Source organism: Pleurodeles waltl, chromosome 2_1 (genome assembly GCF_031143425.1).
Source record: "Pleurodeles waltl isolate 20211129_DDA chromosome 2_1, aPleWal1.hap1.20221129, whole genome shotgun sequence".
Classification (NCBI taxonomy): Eukaryota; Metazoa; Chordata; class Amphibia; order Caudata; family Salamandridae; genus Pleurodeles; species Pleurodeles waltl.
In genome coordinates, this window is record NC_090438.1 from 303,458,432 (window position 1) to 303,480,357 (window position 21,926).

At 43.9% G+C, this 21,926-nt stretch overlaps 1 protein-coding gene across 2 annotated transcripts in view; it reads right to left on the reverse strand.

Moving 5' to 3' along the window:
- DOCK11 (dedicator of cytokinesis 11) overlaps window positions 1-21,926 on the reverse strand; it is a 1,108,606-nt gene that overhangs the window by 120,343 nt on the left and 966,337 nt on the right. For both annotated transcript variants that reach the window (XM_069212535.1, XM_069212533.1), the window contains one exon: window positions 409-509. In XM_069212535.1, the coding sequence (XP_069068636.1) occupies window positions 409-509 (101 nt within the window). The remainder of the gene's footprint in view (window positions 1-408; window positions 510-21,926) is intronic.

Genomic DNA, 21,926 nt, shown 5'->3' on the forward strand with positions numbered 1-21,926 from the left:
GAGAAATATGGGCTAAACTAAGTATCAACGAACTGTAAGAAATGTCAGAGGGATCCTTACATGGAAATATGAGGTTGACAGCTCAAAAATGTATCACCAGTATCACCAACATATTAAAGAGAAGCACATGGCGCGGGTGGAATCCGGAAAATGTTTATCTGTCACACTAAATATTGGAACGGAGTCTTTAGTAAGTGAAATATGTGTGGAATATGTAGGGATAATTTACAGCCAATCTACAAAACAAATGGTCAAAGACAGTGCATGTGCAACATTTGACAGTAGCTCTTACAAAATTTTAAGCAAAGAATGTAAGTATGTCCTAACAGAAAAGGGAACACAATATATGGCTACAAAACACATTATTAATGATCATGCAATGTGAACTGATTGATGTTAAAAACTCACCTGAAAATGTCTTTTAATTCATTCACTTTTTTAGTGGGATATTTGTTGGATCGACTGTCATCAAGAAATGCCCTAGCATATGCCAATGGACCAGCATTCACCTAAAATACAAAATATTTACAATTTTGATTCCTACATATATTCAACATTATATCTCCTGTCTCAGTATTTTTTTACAATAAATTACTGGTATGGTTAGGCAGATTTGCAAACTATCATCAGAACCCCCAATGCGCATGCAGCTCTTGTGCATGGCTAGTCTCATTCTCCTGTACATTCCTACCAACTTTTACTCACCAGAACTCATAATACGAAAGTTATAGGGGAAATGTTGATGTACAGAAGGGTAAGTCAGTTAATATAATGTATAACTACTGCTTACTCTTAGGTTCAGCTCCTTCTCAAGTGCATCATTGGCACTTGGTCAACTGGCCCCATTCCAAGTTTCATACCATCAGATTGAATAGCTTGGCCACACCAAGTATCTGTTTAGGAAATTATATCTAGATGATTTTCCTTAATTGAAGCACATATGACGGCACACGGAGGTGCCCTACTGTTTGCGGGATACATCTAAAGTGAGACATAATTAACCATAAGGCCAAATCACAGCTGCACCCGTGAATAATGCAACATATATCAAATTTGGCAAAAGAGGTTTAGTTTAATTGCTTTTAATGAATATTTATCTATTAAGGTTGTTTTTTTCATTGATTTGTTTTAAATAAAATGGGTCTTCCCAAGTACAGTACATTGATAATCATGCAAGCAATCAGATAATCATGAAAATTCACATGATCAACATAAATATGAACCAATGAGATTGTATTTGGGGAGGGTCACTACAACATGTGGACAGAAGTGTAAAGGACATATATCCCTATTAATAAAGAAAGGTATATTGGAAGACTTAAACACAGCATAGATAAACTGTTACCTCATCATAGTATTGGTATGCATAAAGGTCAGCACATTCTTTTAAAATATCTTCTTGCTCATGCATACAGTTCCTTTTCCTTTTTAATGGTTTTTCCTATGATGCTACTGCCCTCAGTTCAAGCAAGCATGCGCCAACCTTTGTGTTGCCATTCAACTTACATATTCTAAAAATAACTCCGCATGGTTCAAGCATCTCACCCAAAGGTGATTGAAGAATGCACTGAACGGATAGTAAGATGCACAAAAATAGTTTTAGCACATATTTTCCGCAGGTTTAACTCTTTCTCAAGTGCACAGCATTTAAAGGTATGCTCAACTTTTTAGTTACTTATATAATACTTGTTACCGGTTGGTAAGCTAAGAAAGATCTTTGCTTCTTGGAAATGATACTTCTTCTTTAAATATATTTTATATAGGTCTAAATTGATAAAGGATGCCTCAGTAAGGGAACTGTATGACTTAGAAAGAGGACAATGATTACAAAAATTAGATATATTCAATTATGGTAGTTCAGATGGAAATTTTATAATTGTTCAGATTCCTTTTTAACATCAGCTTTTTCCATTTTTCAGACTTATTACACATAGAAAATATATGAATTCACTTTTGGCAACAGGAGTTCAATTTATGTCCTACAGCTCAATGCTGACCGATGGAGAAATTAACTGTTAACATATGATTTATCCCCATATGACCCACCAGATAGTTTCCAAGGTCACTCTTAGGAAGAAGGCAGAAGATTGTATTCTGCAGGGAAATGGCGGAATCAATTAGAAATATCATTACTAATGGTAGGTAGATTAAATTTTTTATGGATATCATTATCCCTGCAGATGCTTTATCTTTAAAAATATTACCACAGTATAGATTTTAAGTATGTGGAAAATGTGCCTTAGAATATTCCAACTGACTTGATATAATATTCAAAAATGCTTCTGTTCAAGTATCTGAGCCAAAGCAATGATAGAAACATTCAGTAACAATCAACTAGCTAGTCTATACATTTACTGAACATCCTTCAGAAATGCAATGAAGGACACTCATATTTAAGTGGAGCAACTGATAATCCTTTCAGGGCAGGGCTTGCTTGCTATATCCTGTAAAGGAAAGCAAACATCCATTGAGATTTCTCTTGTTCATATACTGCTGTCACTCAATAGACATAGGGGGTTATTACAACTTTGGAGGAGATGTTAATCTGTCCCAAAAGTGACGGTAAAGTGATGGATATACCACCAGCCATATTACGAGTCCATTATATCCTATGGAACTCGTAATACGGCTGGTGGTATATCCGTCACTTTACCGTCACTTTTGGGACGGATTAACACCTCCTTCAAAGTTGTAATAACCCCCATATTCTTGTCTGTTTATCAATTTTAAACATTATTTGGTTCAGTGCTCTTTTGAGAGCACATCTGTTAAACAGATAAGAAGGTGGAAAAAAACACAAGAGATAGTTGAAACTAATTTGAATGGAACTGAGACAAAATAATTTTTAAATACTGCACGCTACAAATCTGACAACAATATATTTCAGCTTGCATTTTAAATTGAATCACTTGGTGACACGTTAAGAGCTCCCTTTGCCAAAGGAAGAACATATTCTAATACAGTTAATATCAAAGGTAGGAATGAACAATAAGTTTCAGCGTAAATTATACCTTACAACCTAAAACAACTGCTAGCTTAAAAGCAATTAGTAGGTCATCATTCAGTTTCCATCACTATATCCAGAATCTCAACTAAAGGTTCATGGTTCTAAGAAGATAACCACTTAGAAGTCAATTATGGTGGTGAAGAGAGAGGTCTATGGGATAATGAAGAATACAAAAGTGGCAAAACACATTCAAGACAAAGCTACTAAGGAGAAACCATTATGAGTTTAAATGTATGTTTTGCTGTATCAGGTGACGTTAAACCAATAAAAAGACTAAAAAGAACCAAAAAAATACCTACCAACTGTCTAATACTAAGATGTACACTTACCCTCCGCCTATATCCAAAACTAACCTCCAGGGTACCAACAATTCTAAACCTAACACTAACTGTGACCTTTAACATAACTGTAAGCACAGCCCTCGGCATAATGTTTTTACTATAAAAATGTGCTTTTTACGCTTATTTTAATTCAAACATAACCCAGGCTGCAACCATTTTTTTGCTAATATTACTTTTGATATACTAGAATGCATTGCATATTGCGTCAGATTTCAAATTAGTTTAAAATATGAATAGTGGTATGGAAGACAGTGTAGACATCAAATATACAGATCTTCAGATAAGAGTCCCCCCCAGTGTCCTGCAAAAGATTATCTGCCTCTGAAATGCAATAGTATGATTTTTCCAGAAGAGTGAGGGGTGATAACCCTTTTAAATAAAGCTCCAATTTTGGGGTTGTAAAGATCCAGCTGTTATTTAACAATAAGCAACCATCTAGCCGTTCCTTTGAAATGTACTAAGTGACCCAAAGTGCTATATGCTAGAAGACCACTCAGCTCTGTATTGTTCCAAAAAAGTTATATTTTCACTAGAGATAAGCTTATGCATTTTTTATGCTGGTGTTTTCCAGTAGGATGGATTTATTAAGTCTTACTTTGAGAACTTTATATGTGCAGTTTGACAGTGTTAATAGAGTTTTCAATAATGCTCACATTTCACTTTATTTGATAAGAGAGTAAGACCTATTACGGATCCCTTGTTTAATTCTGGGCCTCCGGTGAACATACCTTTTTTAAGCCACACTTGCCATTGCAGCCTGTGAAGCAAATGTTTTTATTGTACCAAATTGAAGCCATCAACCCTAACCTGCAATTTTAACTCATGCCTAACCCAGCCCTAAATGTAACCATAATCTCCAGCCATAAACCTAACCTTAATCTGGTGATCAACCTAACGCTAGAATTCTTGCAGTCCCTCCTTAGTTGTGGTGTTCCACACTTTTTTATATAGTTGCACCTACAGCCCAAATACTTGGCAAGAGATGTGAGTTTTATATAAATTCATTATACTTTGCTGCTTGCCCATTACGAATCTCTTTACGCTAGGAGTGATCTGGCAGCTAGGTAGTAATTTCCTCCAGTTTCCATTCTCTTCCTGCATAAGCCATTTCTTTTAGTTTTCATCAATTTTACCAAACAAATTTACCCTTTCTATGTCAAAGGTTACAATATCTGTCTAAATCAATTGTATGCAGGGTACTGCCATCAAAACCTGTTTTAATATTAATCAGTAGTGGTTTAAGGAAACGTTCAATCATCCAGTGCATTTTGAAGTTTTGGTAATAGGTGTTTTTGTCTGATGATTACTTAATCTATAATGTTGTGGGTGTCTTTGTCATTATACATACGACCAGAAGAAACTTTCCTTTCAAAATGTTTGATAGTGGAGATCAACATGTCTTTGATACAACATTTTATTAATCTAGTTTCTCTTGAGCCAGGTGCTCTTTCACCTATGGCAACTAGCCTCCTCCTTCAGTGAATTTGCCATTACACACCACAGATAACAGGGCATGGTAGTGCAGGGGGATGTTTAACAGCGAAATTCCTTTTGTTCAACAGATTTTGAAAGTTGATCATCTAGCTAGTTTGGCATAACCAAGTATTGATTTCAAAATTAATTTATCCACTGTGCAAACATGTACCATTTGTATACGGTTGTGATTTGTTTCCATCGTGGTTGGTACTCTGCAGACAACCATTCTTTGGTTTTTACCTGCATGCTTCACGTGGCTCAGGAGCCCACATTAGAAGAGGCATACTTCATATAGTTGACACAGGGTTTATTGTCCCATATGCCATCACTACATTAATGCTATAATGCTATGTATTCTTTCAACAAGATACACTTTCTTGAAGTCTGAAATTCTTAGCTGGTGGAAATTATGTTCCATATGATTAACATTATCTTTTGTGATGCAACACAGTGTTGCCTAGTAATTTCATATAGCCTTTGTCATAAAATTCAAACAAACTATGCTTGCATATATAACAATTTATGGTTTCTCTATTTTTTGTGTGGGAAAAGAAACAGATGCAATGGTTGATAAAATGGTATATAGACATCCTGGTGTCATCTCTTTTCATGAGCACCGCTCAGCATCCACATTGGATCCTTGGGGATGAGGTGCCTTCCTCCTGCTAATGAAGAAATCTGTGACAAAAATGTAAAGAAAACTACTTAAAAATAGTCAAATGGAGCATTCAAGGCTCAGCACTTCAGATTGATAAAGTATGTTCTAACAAACTAAATTCTACTATTGAAATAATAGTGAATGACACATCGATGAATCCTAAATCCATATAAGCAAGCTACACAGGAATAAGAGAATGTCTTTGCAGCCACTGATCTAAGGCTTGGATATATTAATCTGTGAAACTATATGACATTCGTTTCTGCTTCAAGGTCATAGTTTATAATTGATGATATATTTCAGCTTTTCCTCAGAGTCTATATCAACCTCCCGAGGTGATTACCAAAAGATTCCCCGACTTTTCCAAGATCATAATAATGACATCACAATAAAACATTTCACATAAACTCCAGCATGTCCCTCTTTCTATAATAACAAATTTGTTTGTAAAAGGTGAATCATCCAAAAATATATTATAAAATCTGTCTAGAGAGCCATAAACACTGAAAGCCACAACATGCTTACCCACCTTAGCTCATATTTCTAATAAAGCCTAAAACATCACATTCATTACATTCCCTAAAGCAAAGACATGGAGAATAAGATTGAAACCCACCATTGTGCAGTTGGCTTTATTATTTTTGGAAACCTAAAGGAAGTGCTCTTTCACCTGTGGTGTTCAAAATGTTCACCCTGATGCTGGCAATATTACGCTGTATGTTATTGCCCTTTCAGCAAAATGGTGTACCAGTGAGCACGGTATAATTAGTTTTGTGAAACCACCAAGGGATCTTTTCTCACACTGTAATTAGCACATTGCAGAAAATATCTCCTCAACAGATCTTTTTATACAATAAGGCTATAGAACCACTTCTAATTGTCATAATGTTTTTGACATTGTAATGTAGGCAGGTGACATAAGTGGCTTAAAGAAGCTGGAGGGCACTACAAATAACGGTATAACATAACCAAACAGCTAATTCTGTTCAGAGATTTAAATCCGAGTCTGTATTCCAGTAATTTAGAAGTTTTTTTTCATACACTGGTATATGTTCTTTATGACTAGACAGGCATCTTCTACCCAAGAATCCCAAAGGCCAACCTAGGCAGCTAAAAATAATGGGAACTTAAAGAACTATCAAGCCTGGTCTAGAGTTAAAATGCAGAGCACAGGCAATACTTTGCAAAATCAAATTGATCAGCTTTTCTCTGTAGTCTGCAGCCAACTAAGCAGGATAGATACACGCCACACCTCTAATAGTAAGGTAATTTGTGTGGTACCACATTTCATACACTGCAAAACAAACCACCTGTTTCAGATTTATTGGATGACATTCACAGCCTCTGTCAATTCTGAAGAGAGCCTGGATATTAGTGCAATATCGATGACTGTCTCAGACACTACCAGTCATGTCAAATCAGTGATAGATTAAACACTAACTGGGAACATACTTACAAATATGTGTATATACCCAGTCTCAATCACTCAGAAACAGCACCTGCCACCTGAATAAAGTGGCCAAGGAGGTCATCAGTAAGACATATCTTTCTTTCAATACAAATGCCTTTCCAAAAATGAAATTAAGAGGCATTTGTGTTTATGGGGTCCTAAGGGAAGCTAGCAAAATAGGGTAGAATGTGCTCTGGCAAATGGTCCAAATTGTGGATAAAGTTAGGGGAGCTTTAAAGAGAGCTATGTATCATGGTTGAGTGGGCAGGTATGAGCTCTGTACAGAGAGGTATTTAATGGGGGTACCCAGTGGGGTTTAAGGGTGAGTGTGGCATTTGGCTGGCCTGTGAATACTAAAATGCTATAGTTTCACATCCTGCCCTGTTAGCCATGTCAGCCTTAGACTGGTTTTTCTTCAAGTAGTTTGTCTTCCCTCCTCCTGTTTTTCTCAATTTGGTTTTGTTGGCCTTAGGGCTCTGCACACTTTACCACTGCTAACCAGTACTAAAGTGCTTGTTTAGCTCTCTTCTTTAAACATGGTTAAATTAGCTCACACCCAATGGACACATTACATTTGTCTGCAAGACCCTAGTAAGTGGGGCTGCATGTTTCCCAGGGCCTGAAAATTAAATGGGCCTTCAGCACTCACTTGTGGCACTCACTTATTTAGCCTTTTAAAATGTCTGGAGACTTTGCGTGTAGTTTTAAAATGCCATTTTAACTTGGCAAATAAACCTTTTGCCAGGCTTAAAGATTCTTTTTTAACACATATGTCACCTCTCACGAAGGCCCTTATGGGCCCAGAGGACAGGGTGTCTGTGTATTTAAAAGGTTGGAAATGTAATTAACGTTGCATGTCCTGGCAGTGAAAAACTCCTAACTTGCTTTTTCACTGCTGCAAGGCCTACCTCTCCCTCAGAATAACACTAGGTTACTTTTTTACTTCTAATAAGTAATAACGTTTGTGTGGGAGCAGGTGGGATTGTCATGTTAGGTATTTGAGGAACTGTAATTTAAAACCCTCTTTGTATGTATGTATGTATGTATGTATGTAGGTAGGATGTTTAGAGCGCATTCCGGCTCAAAAGAGCATCGAAGCGCTAGACAATAGGTGAGATAAAAGAAACAAAGGCGCGATGCAGGAGGTACAAAGATAAATTAGAAGGCCAGATAGATAAGACATCAATTAGCGCGGAAAGAGAAAAGTTTTGATAAGTTTTCGGAAGTTCAAGTAGTTAGATTCCTTCCTGATACACAAAGGACTTCAGACTAGCCTATTATGTCCCCAGACAGTCTGGACCAGGACAGGGAGGCAGGAAATGCCAGACACTTCTGTAAGGGGAAGACTCCAGAAGTTTCTTCTACTTAAAGTGGACTCCAGTATTAAAAGGGGACCTTCAGACCTACTGTTCAGTATACACCTGGAACTGTAGATACTACAGAAAAGGACTTCCCTGCTGCTAGGGGACTACCAAGATGCTTGAGTCCTGTCCTGCTCTCCGAGAAGGAAGATTGAACTTACACCCTTCATCCCTATCTGAAGTGACTGCAAGCATCAGCTGACTGGCCTCCTGTTCAGAGAAACAGGGACACAATAAGGTTCAGAGGCCTCCCTGCAACTCCGAGCTGAACCTGATGCAATGGACATGCCTGGACCAGCAACTGGACCTGCCTGAGCCCTGCTGACCCCTGTTAGAATGAGTTCCTGATCCCCAAGAAGTGTCACCCTGGTCCTGGACACCTGGTGTGGCATCAGTTGAGCTCCTCCATCAAGACAAAGAGAAATCCTGAAGTTCGGGGCTCTTCACAACCACAAATGGGCCTGTTTGTACCATAATCTTGACGCCTGCACTGACCAGTATCAAGAAGCTCCAGAAAATGTGACTCTTCATGCAACAGTTACCGCCAGCAATGATTGGCAACACAAGAGCTACACTGTGAATAGCTTTGACAGCTAATGGGCACCAGCAATGCAAAATTCCAGAAATGACCATTCATGATGCCCAACCGATCTTAGCACTGAAGCGACAACTGTCTGTGATACCCATCCTGTTCCTTGCTCTACAACTATGAAAATCCACAACACTCTTCCTGCTCCTCACGGCCTCCTCCTTCGCGAATGGACCTCTTCACCCTGCACTTTAGAAGATAACTTTTTCAGTGGATTAACCTGGAACCTATAATAGGTCCGCACTTCATCGAGGTTGGCCTCAACTTAGGACTTTCACCTGGTTTTCACGACCAGATAACTGTGAGTGGCACTTTGTGCTTTTAGGACCTATATTTATCTGAAATCTTTGAAATTGCATATCATCAGTTCTACTGATTAGATTTTTTTCATGATAGTGTCAAATAACTCTATTTTTCTAAATTGTTGTGGATTTATTTTTTGCGTAGTGATTTCATTTTATTGCTGTCTGAGTGCTGCATATACACATTGCCTCTAAGTTAAGCTTGACTGCTTTTTTGCCAAGGTATCAGCAGGTTAAGCATAGGTTAGTTTAGTAACTTTTGTGATTCACACTGATAAGGATTATAGTTTATGCTTTAGCAGGGCTCACACACACCCTCAACCAACAACCCAGTTTCTCACTTTGCTGTTCAAAGGTGGGATTCAGTATTTGCTTTTTGGAGTGGCATACAGAGGTTATTGTGTAACACTCCAAATCCCTTTTAACTAACTTGATACCAATTTGATTTTTTTAAATTCTCCTTAATTAGTCCACCAGTTGCTAGCCACAACAGAGGGCTAGGATGAGGAGGATATGGAGGAAAAAGAGTAGGACCTGGGCACAGGTTCTGAGCTGCAGCACTCAGAAGAGGAGGAAAACTTGCCTACAGGAGAGGAGCTCCCTGTAGAGCAGTGAGCTGTCTTCCCACAATTAACCCCTGCAGAGTTGGCAGACAGGGGGTTGGGAGAGAACTCAGCCTACAGATGGCCAAACTAAAAAGGGAAATTGTGCAATGTCTCCAAAAATGATAGATTTACCAACCTTGTTAATATACTGCATATTTACTCTAAGTATATGTGTATAATTACATAAATCATAAACATCAATCATGACAAAATCTGCTTATCACACTATCACAGAGACACTCACATAAAAAGTGTCCATTTGGTGCTTCCTAAAATGAAAACTATTGCATTTAAAAAGAAACATATAAAAGTGTCCAACACACATTATGCCTTTTGAATTGAATTAACAATTTCCTTCTTCTAAGTTGAAAAAATTGGTATGCCATTATGGGTTGGGAAATTCATTTGCAGTTTTTGTCCATTCATTTCTTCAAGGTCCTGAAAAACATTACTTGTCCACAGCAGCTCACAGTCGTTGTTGGACTAGTCACCCTCAACCCACTTATATACACCAATGTTTTTCGACCTTCAAAAGGGGCTCTTTTGTTAATAAAAGTCTTCCTCAGGGCTAGAATTAAGATGTGAAACACTCCAATAGAACTGGTTTTAAATTCCTGAGGGCACTGTAGTGAAAGACGCAGGAAAAGAGGTCAATCAATGTGATTGTTCAATGAGAGTATGTCTCAGGGAAATAGAGGGGAGTGTGAATAAGACAAAAACATATTTCCAATTTTGTCCATAGAGTCAATTCATGTATACTGTACTTGGATCATTTGATGCTTTGATAAGTGACCTACTAGAGAAAAACAGATTTAAATAGACTAGCAGGTCACTACATGAAGTCGATAATGCATGTATTCTATTTTCAGTAATTAAATGGAACTGACGTATAGATTATGTGAATGACAGTATGAGTTGGACAAGCAAAGTAGTAATATGCATATACCTATGGTAAATATGTGGTATAATAACATGTTTGGTGAATCAATAGTTGTCATGGGCATAGCTTGCTTTTTATATTCATATTATTGGATCCATCCCCCTATTCCTGAATTGGATCAAGCCCCATTTTGCAGCCAAACTAAAAATGAAGGCACAAGAGAGAAAGACTGAGGGAGAGAGGGTCTTTTCAAAGGAGAAAGCTAAGGCAGGGATACCCTTGGCAAGGGAGAAAATTGAGGCTGAGAGGGCATTGGCTTAAAAGTAACTATGACTGGTTCATGAAGTCAGCATGAAGGAAAGGAGATGGACATGAAAGCAAAACAAGTAGAGTCCAACAACTCTGGTGGAATCATACCTACAGCATCAACTGGAGGCAAGAGGGTACTACATTCCCAAGGATCTGGAAACTATCTTTGTTGTAGATGATGGTATAGATGAGTGGTTACTAGCACTTGAGGTTGTTCTGGGGATGCACAGAGTCCCTGAACAGGATATGGGGGGGGGGCAGTCTCTGGATGCACATACCTAGTTGCAGAGTGTTCCCTGGCCTGGTACCTACTGAATGACTAGGCCACACACAGAGCTATAAATCCCACATCTGTATTTCTCTGCATGTACCTGGTAACTCCAATATTCTAAACCAAGCTTTCTTTACATTTTACTAGCAATTACGTCACACGGGGTCCTCTGTGAGTCAGAAAGGTTCCTTTCTAAATCATGCAAGACACAGTTAGCTGACTGCCACACCAGCAATGGCGGTAGGTCCGTCGCTAGGCTGGCGGTGAAGACCGCCATATAATGACCACAGTGGTGATCCCTCCTATATACAGCCAAAGTACCACCTGAACCACCAGTGCGGTCCGTCCATTGACCACTGTGGTTTCCATCTTCAGGCTGGCGGAAAACCACCCCCCCGCCCACCATATTATGACATAGCGGACCGCCAGGATTTCTAGGGCAGGACCCCCGCAGCGAAAAGTCTGGCGGAAATGAATCATATAAAGGAGGCACTCACCTCCAGGGATACAGAGGAGTCCGCGGCCCCCATGGAACCCGAACTGGAAGTCTTCCTGATGCTGTACCACGTGATGGCAGTCCAGGAGCAGCAATGCCACCGACAACAGTGAGTACTGCCGCCTAGCACACAAGGGAGGGAGGGGGAGTGACACACCCACACACACAACACACACCATACACACATACCACACACCGAGAACTATCTGCAGAGAAATACAACAAAAACATAAGCCAGGAGTAAAGAAAGCAAGGACACATACCTTTGGTCTAACCACTGTAATTTGGTGGGAACAGCGGCCACAATAAGGTAAATTAAATATATGCAGAAAGGGCCATTGGCCAGTTCAATGATTGGGAAAACCCACAGGGCAACGTCCAAGGCCCAACTTGACTCCTGACAGCCCAAGTCACTCCACTGGGCAGGGGCATCATGCTGATGGTTGGACGGTACCTCAGGGGGGAGGAGGGGTTTCTTGGGAGGGGTCCTTGGACTTGGGTTTGGGAGGGGGCGGGTCCTTGCTCCGTTGTTTAGGGAACAGAGGTGTTGGCCTGGAGTGGGGGGCTGGAGTGCCACTCTTGTGGCCCTTAGTGGCAGGATTAGCTGCAGGGGGAAGGACATGAGTGGATTGGGAGCTGGAGGTACTGGGCTGCGGAAGAGGGAGCTTCCTTTTTTGGGAAGGACAATGGAGGAGGGGGAAGAGGTTAATGCAGGAAAGGAAAAGTTTTTTAGGTCCAATGGGGCAGGTGGTGGAAGGAGGTTTGGGAGTGGAGGTAGAGGGAGTAGGTGTAGGTGAGCTGGACTGGGTTGCAGATGCATGTACAGTATGCGTGTGTGAGGTGGATGGTTTTTGAGTGTCCGAGTGGGAGTGTTTATGTGTCTTTGGAGGGGGGTGGGCAGACAGGGTGGGAGAGGACAAACAGGATATATGTATGTATGTTGTGGTGGTGTCTGCAAGTGAGATGGGTGTGCTGCATGTGGTTGTGATAGTGGTGGTGGTGACTGTGCATGTGGTGAATGGAGTGCTAGTCTGCATGTCTGCTGTTGTGGTGACTGCGGGCAAGGCTGTACAGATGGCAGGATCTGGGACTGAAGATGCAGTGCTTGCAGGTGTGAGTGTTGATGTGACTGTGACGGAGAAGGAGGAGGGGAGACAGTGGAGGCAGTGGCTGTTGTATGTGCTTCTGCGTGTTGGCTGTGTGTGTGATTGAGGTGTGAAGTGTGGTGCCTGTGCTTGTCTGTGCGAGTCCTGTCTGTTGTCTTGGGTGCTTGCTGGTCTGATTGTTTGCGTGCGATGGGTGGGGGAGAAGACAATGGGACTGGAACAGGTAGTTGGAGGGGGACGGAAGAACCAAGGACACTGGCTGCCGTCAAGGAGGAGGACAGAGCCTGAAACTATCTTTGTAGGGGAGCCAAGCCACAGTGAATGCCCTCCAGGGAGGCACTGCATTGCTGCATCTGGGATGCCAGCCCCTAGATGGCATTCACTTTAATTGGCTTCCCTACAGAGATGGATCTCAGGCAGTCAATAGCCTCCTCAGTGAGAGCAGCGGGGCTGACTGGGGCAGGACCCCAGGTGCCTGGGGTGAAGAAGACACCCACCCTCCTGGGTGAGTGGGCACAATCAACTGGGTGGGGGGCTACTGGAAGGGCTGTGCTGGTACGGGGGTGGCCGAAGGTGTTGTAGCTGGGGTGGTCCCAGAGGGGTCTGCCACCAAGAGGGAGCTTACACCGGAGGAGGAAGCAGAGTCAGATGTTGTAGCTCCAATCTCCCCCCTGTGGTGATCCACTGGCTCTCCAACCCACTGGTCCCCTCGGTGTCTGTGCTCTCTGCCTCCTGGCTCCCGTGGGCCGCAACTGGTCCTTTGCCAGATGATGCTAATGCACACAAGGACAGGATGAGAAAAGGAGAGAGGGTCGGGGAGAAAGAAAGGGAGCACAGGGTCAATCACAGCACCAACAGAATTTAAGGCATACACAGACCGCCTCCCGTCATGGCGCAAAACGCCGGCGGAGTGAGGTCACTTCCAACTGTCCCTGCATACAGGACAGGCGGTTGCCAATTCCTAATGCTGGTACTCATGGCGGACAATTTATTGTGCGTCATAGGCACCGATGGTACACACAAGACCATTCCAGTCTGCTATATACTTTAACTTGCTTGTAAACTCTGGCACTCAAATTAAATCTCATACCAGTGCACTGCTGGCAGAAGAGTAGTTGACAGGATATGAATGATACTAATCACGACACACAACTCCAGCTACATTTGTGAGACATAATGGCCAATTAAAAGTATTGGTATATTTGAGGAAGTCCGCTTGCAAGTAGAGGACACCAGAGCACTTTACAATCTTGTTGGTGTAATCAGATGTGTACTGTGATATTGTGTGTCCATACTACCTGTAATCACACACATCAGGAGGAGGAGGCAAGCACCCGTATACAGACCCCTGGTAGACTTGGTACACTGGAGGAATGGCACATCATCATCACCTATTGTGTGGACAGGGCCACAATTACTGAGCTGTGTGAACAATTGGAGCCAAACCTGATTCCTGCTCTCCATAGCACTACAGCAATAACCCCTACAGTAAAGGTACTGTCAGTGCTCAACTTCCTGGCAAGTGGTTCCTTCCAGGTGACTGTGGGCTTGGCTGCAGGAATGTCACAGCCAATGTTTTCAAATGTGCTTGTAAGAGTTTTGGCTGCCTTGCTAAAACACATGAGCAGCTACATCTCATTCCCCCAGAGTGAAGATCCGCCCTGGGACACATACCACACGTGAATGAGGCCACAGATGGGACCCTAATTGCCTTGGTCCCTCCCAGGACAAATGAGCAGGTCTATAGGAATAGGAAGAGCTACCACTCTATAAATGGCCAGATGGTGTGCCTTGCTGACCAATACATCTCCCACGTCACTGCCGAGTTTCCTGGATCTGTGCATGATGCCTATGTGTTGAGGAATAGCAGCATCCCAAAGGTGATGGCATGACTACAGAGGCAGAGAGTGCGGCTCATAGGTGAGCTTGAGTCTTCACCCAATGTATGTCACCGAATGCCACCTGAAGTTGTATTCTGTGCCACTGTACATGAGTAATGTATGTTCCTCACTACTTCCAGGTGACTCCGGCTACCCAAACCTGTCCTGGCTGTTGACACCAGTAAGGAATCCGAGGACAGGGGCAGAAATTCGATACAATGAAGCACATGGGCGTACCAGGAGGGTTATTGAACGTACATTTGGGCAACTGAAAGTCAGGTTCTGGTGTCTCCATGTAACTGGTGGATCGCTACTTTACACCCACAAAAAGGTTTGCCAGATAGTGGTGGCTTGCTGCATGCTGCACAATTTGGCACATAGACACCATGTGCCCTCCCTGCAAGAGGAGGGGGGAGACAATGCACATTTGGTAGAAGAGGACACCTAAGACAGCGATGAGGAGGATGAGGAGGAGTATGTGGACAAAAAGACACATTTGATACAGCAGTACTTCCACTGACACTCAGGTAAGAATATACTTCTGTTCATACCTCCATTACAGTTATGTGCTGTGTGGCTGTTGTGTCGTGCCAAGCACTACCTTTACTTCGCAACTGTCACTTATGCTTTCCATTTTTGCAGATGCTGGTGTGGTCCCAACTGTGAACTGATGTGATGACTACAGACTGCTGTCTGGATGGATTTGTTGGATGGATTCACACATTACAGGACATTTGCACAGTATAATGCAGGTCAAAACATTGCAAATTGTGTATGATAAAGCACAAATACTTCAGTTGTGTTCAAGGGTGTTTAATGAAGTGACAATAAAGATGGGAGAGTGCAATAGAGTGGGGTGAGGGTGGATGAAAACTTCAGTGTAGTGGCCCAGTTGGTTTGTAGCACAGGTCCAGTATCTATGGGGCCATAGGAAAAGAAGGAAAGACAGTCCAAAGTAAACAAGGTGTCTCAGTGGCACACAAGGGAGACATTCAGGAAGAGCTCATTTCCTGGCTGTGGTTTTGGGCGTGGCAACAGTCTCTGGTATCTGTCTGGGTCACAGGTTATGTTTGTGGGATGGTTCACCTTCTGCAGTGGGAGGTGTGCTCGTGGTCTGTGAGTGATGTGGCAGGTCCTCCTGTCCACTAGCTGCAGCAGATACTATTGGCTGGTGAGTACATTGGCTAATGGAAGGGGCCCGCTGGTGTGCTGTGTACTCACACATCATGTGGGCCATGTCACCCAGCACCCATGCTATGGAGGCCATGCTGGCTTTTAAGCCCTGCAACTGCTGCATGACCTCTTGGTGGTGTACCCCCTGCAGCCGCTGGTTCTCCTGTAAGATGGTAAATACCTTTCCAATCCTGTCCTGGGATTGTTGGTATGCCCCCAGGACATGTCTGAGTGCCTCCTGGGCAGTCCGTTCCCTGGGTTGGACCTCCCCCTGGTGCACAGCTAACCTCCCACTGGCCCTGGCCCCCTGTGCCTGCGTCCCCTCAATGGTGTGACCACTCCGACTTACACCAGGACCTTCATTGTCGTGCCTGTGTGGTGTCGACTCCGGTCCCTTTACAGGTGGGTACACAACTGATCAATGTGTCCTGGGGACAGAAGTTTGAGGATGTTGGGTGGCTGCCGTGGTGTTGGAGTCAGATGGGGGGTCGTCTGGTGGACTGGATGTGGGATGTGGAAGGCAACTGACCAGGGGTCCCAGATGGGCTAGGGAGATCATCCAGATCGGAACATCCACGGTTGCTGTCATCACTGAGGGCATCTTCTAGTGGAGGACTGGGTTGCCGTGGCACATGCTCACCACTGACATTGGCTGGGGTACCTGTGGACATGTAAAGGATTTGGTACAGTCATTGTTTGTCAAATATTCAGCATTTCTGGCTTTTCCGATGGGTTGGTTGTTGTCCTCCTACCTTCGGTTAGTGTATGCAGGTGGATTGTGGGATTGGTAGTACTACATGCTTCCCATGCATTACTGTTGTGTGTGCATGCAGAGCTGGGAGGGTTGTGCTTGCAGTGGGTAGGGCATGCAGGGGCACGCAACTGAGGGTGGTTATGGGGGTGGTTCACTGTATGGCATGAAGTGGGGTGAAGGGAGCCTGGGTGAGGGGGTGAGATGAAATGCAGGTATCAGTGGTGGTGGGGTAGTAATGGTGACTTACCAGTGTCCAGCCCTCCAGTGACTCCAGTGAGGCCCTCAGGATTGCCAAGACTTTTTTCTCCCATGCTGTCAACTGTGTGGGAGGAGGTGGGGGTCCACCGCCAGTCTTCATGATGGCAACTTGGTGCCTAGAGGCCACTGCACGTACCTTTCCCCCTCAGGTAATTCTACCTTTTGTGAATGCCATCCTTGTGCGTGGATATGTTCCCACCGAGTTCACCCTGTCCACGATCCTCCGCCATAGCTCCATCTTCCTGGCAATGGATATTTGCTGGACCTGTGCACCGAACAGCTGTGGCTCTACCTTGACGATTCCCTCCATCATCACCCGCAACTACTCATCTGTGAAAGGGGGATTCTTCTTTGGAGACATGCCTATTGTGTGGTGGGTGTAGTGTGTGTGTTGTGCACAGTGTGATAGGTGTTGGGGTATGGTGTGTGGTGTGTGATGCGTGAAAGGTGAATAGGTGGCTGTGGTTTGTGTGTGCAGTTCTTGTATTATGTTTTGCTGGAAAGGTGTAGTTAGTTTTCTGTGTTTGCAAAGAATTGTGGGTTGTCTGGGGGGGTGTTTTATAGTGCTGTTGGAGGGTGTGAACGGTGTGTGTATATGTGTCAGGTGTGGGTTTTTCAATCTGGCCAATGTTGGTTTCTGTTGGTGTTGAGTGCCGAATTCTACTGCGGCTGTCTGCACCGCCAATTGATGACCGATGTTGAGTGTCAGCTGTGGTGATTTGTGGTCCATACATTTGAGGGCGGTGTATTGCTGTCGTGATGGGGAGGGTGGTGGCTCTAAACGTTTTTCGCCTCTGCAGCAGTCTGTTGGCGGCCATCACCACAGCGGTCTTCGATAGAGACCATCACTGTTATAATTGACCACCTGTATCTCCCACTCTGTTTTTAAAAAAACTACTACGTATAAAGTTACACTTTTAGTCTCAGTCTAGACTTTTGGTCTAAACCTAGACCAAAAGTCTTACACTTACACTTTTGGCCTAAGTTTAGGCTTTTGGTCTAAACTTTGACTTTTGATCTAAGTTTACCTTTGTGAATCAGGTCTATAGTCTCTTGTAGCTAAACAAACCAACATCTGTAGAAAAGGATGTAATATACTTGTACTAACTGATGATGTCTTTCATTCAACTCAAATCGAGAGAATGCTTTGGCACCATTCAATTGCATGATCATGTCAGCAATGTGCAGCCCATGACGTCATTCTCATTCAATCACTTTGTTTACCTGGCGCAGGTCAATGCATATGCACACAGCTCCTTCATGGGATTTTCTCGGCACTGCTACTATAGAAGAAACCCATGGCATTGGACTATTGGAACGAACAATAATGTCATTCTTAAGTAATGATTACAGTTCCTTTTACTACAGCTTCTTGTAAATGAAAAGCAACTGTTCTGTTTCTCTGAGCAACAGGACGGACATCCTTATTAATATGCAGTTTTACTTTCACAGTCTTCAACTTTCCTAAAGCATGAAACAATGAAGTGAAATTACTTACTATTTCGTGAAAAGCATTCATGTTGTAATTCACTGAAAATAGTCCCATGTCAGCAGCCGTGTTGAAACTGAGAAAGCAGACACTTGCCGCTGAACCTTGAAGCACATGGATCGGTACCTGTACTTTTATTTTCTCATGTTTCACTGTCACTATAAATGAACCTCGACCCTTCATGGGCATCGATGTAGCCCAAGTGTACACTCTGGTCTTTGACTACGTAAGCCGTGGTAACAGAGACACTTCATTGTACTTTTCTTCAGGCATTATATTTCTGAAGGCACCACTGTTGATAATGAAAGGTATTGAACATCCATTTATTTTTAATGTAATCTTTGGACAGTGTTTGTATGATTAGTTACTTTCACATGTCGACTTTTTTCTGACTTTTCTCCTTACAGGCGACCAATCCAACATGCGCACATTTTTCTGAGGTAAGCAGTGACATGGCACAATCACTTTCTTCACTTTCACTTATTATTGGGGCAGATGAACTGTTTGACGATGATTAAGATGTGGATCACCGTCATTTAGTATCTTTTTGCCTCAACTGTTGTTGCAGCTTGTCCTTGTGGTCACGCATCGAATTGTGCTTCTGCAACGTACTGGTGGCCATAATGTCTTTGTGTCATGACACACTTACTTTTTTCCATCGCTCTGCACACAATCACAAAATGGTTCTCTTTACTACAGCCTTTGCATATCTGACCAATGGCAGGACACTTTCCTTGGTGTAGAAACGCAAATTCACACCTAAAACACAACTTCTTTTTGCATGTACACATCACTTTGTGTCTCATGACTGACTCACTCTGGGCACTTCAGGACTCTATGTAAGGAGCTTGTCTCTCAGTACATTCCTCAGCTCTGGCAGCCATCAACACTTGCTCCAGACTAAGAGTTTCTCTCTGCATTCATCATCTGAATGAATCAGACAAGCATCTATCGACTACTCTAAGCCACATGTCTTCTTCATCATTAAATTCATTGAACATACAGTGATTGATGAGTGTGTTGAGTCTTTCCAGGGACACACCAATTGTTTCGCTAACTCTGACGTTCATGACTGAAAACATATTGTTCATAGTCAATATTCGGTACTGGAATAAATTTGAGATTCGACGCATTCTTAATCTGATGATATGTGACTTCTTCGTCAGTTCTTTTCATTTTCTTATTTCTTCATGACTTCTTTCACTTTATCACCAGCAAGATTTTTTAGATATTTGATCATTTTCCTGTTATCAGTCTCTTCAAGTGCATCTATGAAATCTTCAAATGTCTCTATCCATGTAGTTTGCCCATCACCAATATTTAGCTTTTTGGTGGTGTCAAATGGTGGTGGTGGTGGTGGTGGTTTTAGGAAGGCAACATTATTGTAACTGTTCATAGAAGTGGCTGATTTTGAGGGTGGATCTCTGCCAAAACACTGTAGATTGATCCGGGGACTTAGCATCATCACTGAGGCACAACAATGTTTTAGCCTCTGGGCCATCCAGGAGAGCTTTTGGAGATTTGACCTTCTTCATGGTCTTCATCAGAGCTCCTTCACTCATGGAGACTTCTGAAGTAGTTCTGAGCCTCTACCTGGCAGCTTTAATGGTGCACCACTTGAGGTATTGGACAGCTCAGTAAGTACAATTTTGCTGCTTCTTTTTGGGCCCTCAAGAACGCTACCCGCGAACACCACCACCTGATCCGTGCTGCCAAAAGGAACTTTTTCACCGACAGACTGGACAAAAACAGCCACAACAGCAGAGAACTCTTCAGCATCGTCAAGGAGTTCTCCAACCCCAACGCCGTCACGCCCTCACAAGATTTGTGCGAATCCCTCACCACCTTCTTCCATCAGCAACCTCCACGACAGCTTCGGACACCAGACCCAACCCAACACCACCGAACCCGCACCCCCGACCATCACCCTCAACAACTGGACCCACATCAACACTGAAGAAACCAAATCCATCATGAACTCTATCCACTCCGGCGCCCCTTCGGACCCCTGCCCTCACTTCATCTTTAATAAAGCCGACGACATCATCGCCCCGCACCTCCAGGCCGTCATCAACTCTTCTTTTTCTCCTGCTACCTTCCCTGAATGCTGGAAACACGCCGAAGTCAACTCCCTACTAAAGAAACCTACGGCTGACCCGAGCGACCTGAAAAACTTCCGCCCCATCTCTCTCCCGCCTTTCCCAGCCAAGGTAATAGAGAAGACCGTCAACAAACAGCTGACCACCTTCCTGGAAAACAACAACCTGCTCGACCCTTCACAAACCGGATTCCGAACCAACCACAGCACGGAAACCGCCCTCATCTCAGTCACAGACGACATCAGAACCCTGATGGACAACGGTGAAACAGTCGCCCTCATCCTCCTCGACCTCTCGGCTGCCTTCGACACCGTCTGTCACCGCACCCTAATCACCCGCCTCCGCTCCACCGGGATCCAAGGCCAGGCCCTGGACTGGATCGCCTCCTTCCTCTCAAACCATTCCCAAAGAGTTTACCTCCCTCCGTTTCGCTCAGACCCCACCGAGATCATCTGCGGTGTACCTCACGGCTCATCCCTTAGCCCGACACTCTTCAATGTCTACATGAGCCCCCTCGCCGACATCGTACGCAAGCACAACATCATCATCACCTCCTACGCCGACGACACCCAATTTATACTCTCCCTCACCAAGGACCCCGCCAGCGCCAAGACCAACCTACAAGAGGGTATGAAGGACGTCGCAGATTGGATGAAGCTCAGCCGCCTAAAGCTGAACTCTGAAAAAACGGAAGTCCTCATCCTCGGCAACACCCCGTCCGCCTGGGACGACTCCTGGTGGCCCACGGCCCTCGGCACCGCACCGACCCCCACAGACCACGCCCGCAACCTCGGCTTCTTCTTGGACCCTCTTCTCACCATGACCAAGCAAGTCAACGCCGTGTCCTCCGCCTGCTTCCTCACCCTCCGCATGCTCCACAAGATCTTCTGCTGGATCCCCGCCAACACTAGAAAAACCGTGACCCACGCCCTCGTCACGAGCCGCCTGGACTACGGCAACACCCTCTACGCTGGGACCACAGCCAAACTCCAAAAGCGCCTGCAACGCATTCAAAACGCCTCGGCCCGCCTCATCCTCGACGTACCCCGCAACAGCCACATCTCCGCACACCTGAGACACCTGCATTGGCTCCCAGTCAGCAAAAGGATCACCTTTCGACTTCTCACCCACGCACACAAAGCCCTCCACAACAAGGGACCGGAATACCTCAACCGTCGCCTCAGCTTCTACGTCCCCACCCGCCACCTCCGTTCCTCTGGTCTTGCGCTCGCTGCCGTCCCTCGCTTCTGCCGCTCCACGGCGGGTGGGAGATCTTTCTCCTTTCTGGCGGGCCAAGACCTGGAACTCCCTCCCCACCAGCCTCAGGACCACCCAGGACCACTCCGCATTCCGGAGACTCCTAAAAACCTGGCTTTTCGAGCAGCAGTAACCCCCCCTTTCCCCTAGCGCCTTGAGACCCGC